This window comes from Epargyreus clarus, unplaced genomic scaffold, assembly GCF_041222505.1.
Source record: "Epargyreus clarus isolate Ecla_fem2 unplaced genomic scaffold, WU_Ecla_fem_2.2 ptg000009l, whole genome shotgun sequence".
NCBI lineage: Eukaryota > Metazoa > Arthropoda > Insecta > Lepidoptera > Hesperiidae > Epargyreus > Epargyreus clarus.
Window position 1 is genome coordinate 15,875,505 of NW_027332217.1, and position 6,793 is coordinate 15,882,297.

At 35.0% G+C, this 6,793-nt stretch overlaps 1 protein-coding gene across 1 annotated transcript in view; it reads right to left on the reverse strand.

Annotated features, from left to right (window-relative positions):
• The window catches only part of LOC140745098 (organic cation transporter protein), a 39,701-nt gene extending 35,128 nt beyond the window's left edge, over positions 1 to 4,573 (reverse strand). Inside the window, exons 1-2 of the mRNA XM_073076870.1 lie at positions 4,361 to 4,573; positions 3,708 to 4,137 (exon numbers count right to left, since the gene is read on the reverse strand). Coding sequence (XP_072932971.1) covers positions 3,708 to 3,907 — 200 coding nt within the window. The 5' untranslated portion in view covers positions 3,908 to 4,137; positions 4,361 to 4,573. The remainder of the gene's footprint in view (positions 1 to 3,707; positions 4,138 to 4,360) is intronic.
• Positions 4,574 to 6,793: the final 2,220 nt, after the last annotated feature.

Sequence of the window (6,793 nt, forward strand, 5' to 3'; positions counted from 1 at the left end):
ACGGAGTTGACAATAATATCAGGGAACATAAATTCTACCCTTATTATCAATATAATACGATTAACTATATTTAAAGCGTGCAGGTTGTAAAAGTAACTTCTTCTTGAGTTATTTTCGAAATTTTGTAACATCGAGCTCGAAACTCTAAGTCAAAGAAGGCACTTTAAAAATTCTCTTTTTAATACATTGAATCAAATATCTATAGGATGAAACTAACTTTTTCCATTATTTAAGACCTTTACACCAAATTTAGTAGCAAAGGTCATGCAAAGACATAGGAAGATCAGGGATGAATAAATCCATTGATGAATGCCTCTTATATCGACGGTCCCTACGTACATGAAGACATGTCAAAAATGCAGTATTTTTTATGCATGTACGGCTTTAGATTGTCCATACGCTGATGCCTATATAAGATTTTTCTTCAAATATGATTTACCATTCGTATAAGAGAACAAGAATAACAATTACAGGGAATAGGTGTCGCAAATGCGGATATCTATACGTCTACCAGATACTTTGTTAAATAAGAGCAATTCGCAGCCCTATCTATACAGTAGTGTGATGTAGACAGTTGCTCAACATTCAGTGTCTGAAGTCGACTGTCGAAAGCAATGTTATTAAACAACGATTACAATGACTGAAGAGCGCTCGACCGTGACGCGGAGGCTGCGGGGCCGATCGGTTTGATTTCGGCACTCGCGAATGATTGCCTGTCATTGATGCCCAAAGTGATCTATGTCGACCCCGAGATCGATAAGCAAGGTTTGTGTAAGGAATTGGGGGTTGGGAACGGGGATCTACAATAGTGTATCTCATTTTAACAGGTTGTGACTAATGTCGAGGGAAGCTACTGAGTGCATTCTATTACCTATTTGTGTTTTAGTACTATTATCTTTACAAAGGCAACAAAGAGGATGTAACTAAAACCGAAAAATAACAAAGTCACCCCGTGACAAATAACTAGAGAATATATAAATAATATTATAAATTATAAAATAATATTATAAAAACAAAAAAACCGAACGGTGCAAAATATGCGCTACACACACTGTAATTTATAGAATTTAGACGCATTCAACGATACCTCTTATGTTAAAATCCGTAAAACCGTTTGAGCTATAGAGCGCTAAAAAAACAAAACATACATACACACATAACTGGTAACGTAACATATATTTATATGCTCGAACTATTATCCTCCGCACTTTGGGGACCACTGATGTATACACTATTAAGGTACTGTTGCTATTCCCGTTAGTTGAATCAGTTGCATAGTCTTTTAAATAAAACTAACTCCAATTTTGAAACACGTAGAAGTTGCGAAACAAAACACCACTAAAGAATTTTTCAAACACATTAAAAACAATCCCCTTAACAACAACATGTTTACACAGAATCAATTACCATGTTCTCTATATTTTAGCCTCTTTTACGTAGAAACCCGTACATTACAATAAGCAATCAACCATTACCTTGCGAATTTATGTCAAGACTCAACAGACACTCGTTATAACTCAATAAATAGAGCCTCAATAAAATAAATAATTTAATTGTAGTATTCAGCATTAAATATAGTATAATAAACACAAGGTCCGGAGCGGCGCCGCGATTAACGCCACTTTCTGTAGTTAAGCAACCGGGGACCGGCGGCTTCAGTTTTTTATATAACTTTTACGTGTATTGTAAGCTTTTGTGCATGCTAGTAAAGCATACATAACAAACGCAAAAATATAAGATGTATAAAATGCTACTTAAATATTTTATAGAAAAGGCAAAAAATATCAAAATAGAATACATATACATTCCATACAAACGAAACACTAAAGTTCACTAATGGATTGTAACTCGAGTAATATCGAATTTTAAGGAAAGAAAAGTACCTAAACGAAGATTAAAAGTTTTTTTCTAGTCTATGTTCGAATACTTCGTAGTTCGTCGACAACGACATGGTCACCACGACCATGTCTGCGTCATAATAACGGTGTAGAGTGTACTCGTAGGTAATTCCCCTATGATTTCGTTCAAAAGTTCAGATAATTTATATAAGGCATTTCAACTAGTAGTGGCAACAGAGATGGACATAAAGATTCCTGAATCCTGTTCTATTTGAGATCGATTAGAAATAATTATTATTTATGTAACTACCTCTGAACATTCATCTCCTATTTCTAGCGTAGAGGAATTCTGCTTATCGCAAGAGTTAATTCTGTGTCTGTGGCAATGAATCTGCGATTCAGATTCAACACTGGTTCTATAAAGAATTAGTTACAGTTCGTGGATCGCTTGCTTGCTTCTTAAATCTTGTTGAAAACTAAAATTACTTGACTTCTCAACCTCATGACCTCATGACCATGAGACATGGAATTAGACCTTGTATGTATAATACGCTAATAGTCGTGTAAAAGGGTACGAAATGCCAAATTTTGACATTTCCAAAATGAATTCGCCACCTTACCATCACAAGTTTAATATGTGGAATTAGCAATTGCTCACGGATTCACCAGTACCAATTTGCAAATTAAAGGTAAGGTATTTAAATATTGCAATAACCTACCTACCGATAGTTTCTTGCATCAGTAATGAGCACCAGGAAGGTAAAAAATCGGTTGTTGACATATGGCATTATGATAAATGATGTGTGTATTCACTGTTATTTTTATTTTCTTTATATTATTTGACTCTACATGACTATTCATGATAATATTACACATATAATTCGAATCAAAAACTATAATATTAGGGATTCCTTTTGCAATATTTTTTGTTGAGAACTTAGAGCATAAGAATATACTTAACACGGATGTATCTTTTGAAGAAAATGATTCATGAAATTAAAATGTTGTTACTATATAAATAAAAATAAAATAATGTTCACAAATAAATAAAAAACGCTTAAAAATAAAACGCTTTCTAAACCCACAGCATCACACCAGGATTCTCTGTGTCGTGTGTGCCATGGACACACGCATAGACAAATACACAAAGACCTAAATACAGAAACAGTAAGGTAAATTCATCATTTAGATATCTGTGTGGCCGCTGATCGAACCCGGGACCCTCTGCGCGTCAAAAGCAATGATATCGATTTTTTAACACAAAGTGTTTATAGAGACGGTGACATTTACTTTTTATCATAAATAATAATGGGCAAAACCTCGTTAACTTGAATGTATTTTTAATAAATCGCTGATGTTATTCACATATGAATTATGATAGGAATCTATTTGCCTTAAGCACTAAATGATTGCGCTTCAACAAAAATAAGCATAAACATAAAATCTACGAACATTATTGTTTTCCATGATTTTACTAGATTTTTCCTACTACTTCGCTTACATTGTATGTATGTGTTTTTTTAAATTCCAACCATCGGAATAACAGCTGAAGAAATGCATTGTGATTTCACGCATCTGTGACCCTTCAAAATTGCATCATTAATTGTATTTAAAATTAATAATTACTTGCACTAATTATGAAAACAAATGGTTAGGATACCTTATAGTTTTCCACACAATTCTTAAAGTATATGAATAAGTGAACCAATCGCACTTGACCAGGGTTTAAACCCATTTCAGTCTAAGCAGAATTTAATAGGAATGTTAATGCAAATAGTTCATATTTATAATTTCGACTTTCTATAAAATATGTTCAATAACAGAGCATCTTCGCATTAGAACAATTTGAATATTTGGAATAGTGTTTACCTGTAAGGGACGTCAGCAGCAAGGAAGATATACGTGGTGTGCAGCAAGCCGACCTGGACAGCCACCAACGACACCAGGAAGTACGAGCGCAGGTGGAAGCGGCCAGCCTGCCCCAGCTGCTGCATCACGCCGTCCACGTCCACCTCCACACCCTTGGTCTTCTCTCCACCCGACTCCACTTTAGCTTTCATATCACCCATATTTTTTAAAAACACTTCACGAACACTGAATGTTAATCGAATTTCTGTTAAGATATAAGGCAATATATATTATTTAAGTTAAGTATAAGGGGTCCACTGGTAATTTTTTCAAGTATATTTCAGTGCGCGCGTGTACCAGCAGCGCGGCGTGTGGCGCGTGTGGCTGGTGGCTGGAGGCTGGTGGCTGGTGCCGCGCTCGGTCACGGCCGCCGTCAATCACCGGCAACCACCTGCAACCACGACCATTGTGTAACAAACAATATGTCACATACCTGACACTTACTTCACTGGTATTGAACTGTAATTGCTATTTCTGATTGATATGGACTTTCAATCACTATTAAATAAACAACAAAAACTATTTCATATTCTATAACAATAACAAAACAAATTACGAATAACCTCAACTTGTTTATTTATTTTTAATAACCTTTATAAGTAGCGCTCGCATACCGTGATATTTTTTCTTTGATTTATCTTTGTCCCAAGTTATCGAACTCCTATTGAATAATAACGCAACGTTTCATTAAAAACGGTTTAACAGTAAGCACAGCGCAGCTTTAAGAGTTCACATCGTATGTGCCTTTCACTTATTTTATTTCATAACAGATGATATAGTATAATTACAATCAATGTACACAATCAACTGAGACCTATGTCGGCGCCTACGCGGTAAGAGCAATGACTGTTGCACATTAAGCCATTATGCTTGAATGAACTACAATTGAGTAAACGAGGAGGATGTGCCACAATGCCCACAGCGCAGCATCCGATGCAGCCAGATGACATTGTGTCTTCATTCGCGCTACATTGAGAGACTCTACTCCAGTTTGCTCTTACTTAAACCGGTGGCGTGAATGATAAATATAAGGACATTTTTGTACGAAATCTTAAAAGTCTTGTTCCGTCCCAAGAACCATATATAACACAATATTTTGATTAATTTCTGAATATGATTCGTAACGAAGAGTTCGCAAATAACCGGCCCCAGGTACGCAAATACCCACAAACACATTCAAAACTTGTGATACATATTTATCTTGGTTTTATTGTCAATGTTTAGCAACAACATGTACTACCTACCCTTCACAATCGTACGAGTACATGTCAGTGAGATTCGATTTGGTTCTCTGTCATTGATGCTAATCCAAGCCGAGGCACTGTAGTGGAACATACAGGGCCTCTGTTAGTTACAGTACCTGCGCTGGCCCTAACTCTTCATTAAGGTAGAGTGTGATGGACTTTCATCGCCCTTTGATCGACACTTTCACTTCACGTAAAATGTATTTCGTATTTATATTAATTAAATAATTGGTAGTGACAGGTCGTTGAAGCTCGACCTCTTCATCGAAGGGTTCGAATCCCATGCAATACATTTTCAAAGTTATGTGCGTTTAAAAAAATAATTATATTACTTTTCATAACGGTGAAGGCAAAAAACGAGAGATATTTAGAAAAAAAAATCACAGATTTGTTTAAAGGGAATGAAGGGAAGCCCGAACTTAACAGTGGGACAGTAATATGATTATTTTTCCATAGAAATGTTTTTCACATTGGCTTTTTGGTGCCCTTTGGACAACGATTAGAGCAACGGTTTCAGTTACTATACACCAGCATCGGCGAACCAAATCCAGTAATGAATCATACATAGAAATCATTTGTATTGAAGGAGGTAAAATGAAATAAAACAAAGATTTAGATCGCTTACAATATTGTTTTATTTCGCGTGGAAAATTATGAATTATAAAAATGTCATTACATCTAATTGTACGTCTTACGCCTATTTACATAATTTGTCGCAGGTTTGATAAACCCTTCACTTATAAACTAAGAATATTTTAATACGTTACTATTAGTGTATTAGCAGAAATGAGAAAAATAAAAATAAACTTAAAACAAACTTCTTTTCCTGCGCAAACAAAGTAGGTAATATATAGTACTGTAATGCGGAATGGAACCACTTCACATATACCTCGGCTTCGGCAGACCTGCTACTTTTAGTATCCGAATTTGCCGAAACGCGAATCGCCGATTAAGTAACATGTCTGCTAAGGCCCCCAAAACCTTTTTACAACGATTCAATCGCAAGAAAATGCGTTACAATCGCATACCTCTCGCGTCATCCCCCGCTCTAGCAGATGTCGCTCGCGCAACACGGACGGGCATATTAATGGGGACGTGCGACTGAATCGCCGCAAAAAGTCGCCGTAGGCAACTTCCCTTAATATGAATAATGTTTACAACGAAAAGCAATACAAAAACCAAAACAATATTCCAGTGCTAACATTGCAGATAATCTATATTATCAAGTGAGTATTCTAACATTGTATGCTCTAAAAAATCAATGAATTGTAGCAATTAATTGGTTTTAATTTATTTAAATTACACGTTTTAATAGTTTTATTTTATAAATCTACATATTTAATCTCAGCTCATATTTAATACAATAAAACTCGTATACTTATGACAGTTAATAAATTCATTAAAACGAACCAATGTATTTTTAGAATAAGTGACCGCTAGGCATCTCAAAACCAACGATCATTTATCTTTACACTCATGTTTATCTTTGCATTCTGGATTCTCACGTTTATCTTTTGTCTTTTTACATACTTACCTTCATTTTTTATTTCCTTCATCGGAACTAAATGTAAATTGATTCTTATAAAATCCAATAGTGAAGATCACTATGTCTTAATCCCATCGGTAACATAGCTTTAAAAATATTTATTAAATTACAATATTTGGAAACAGCTTTCTACAATAAAGATTTATAATCGCACCATTAGATTAACCCTGTTTTCCTTTTAATTCGTCTTTACATCATAATATAAAAAGCTTATTCCTACTAATACGCTAACAGAAATCCAATCTCCATGAACAGTC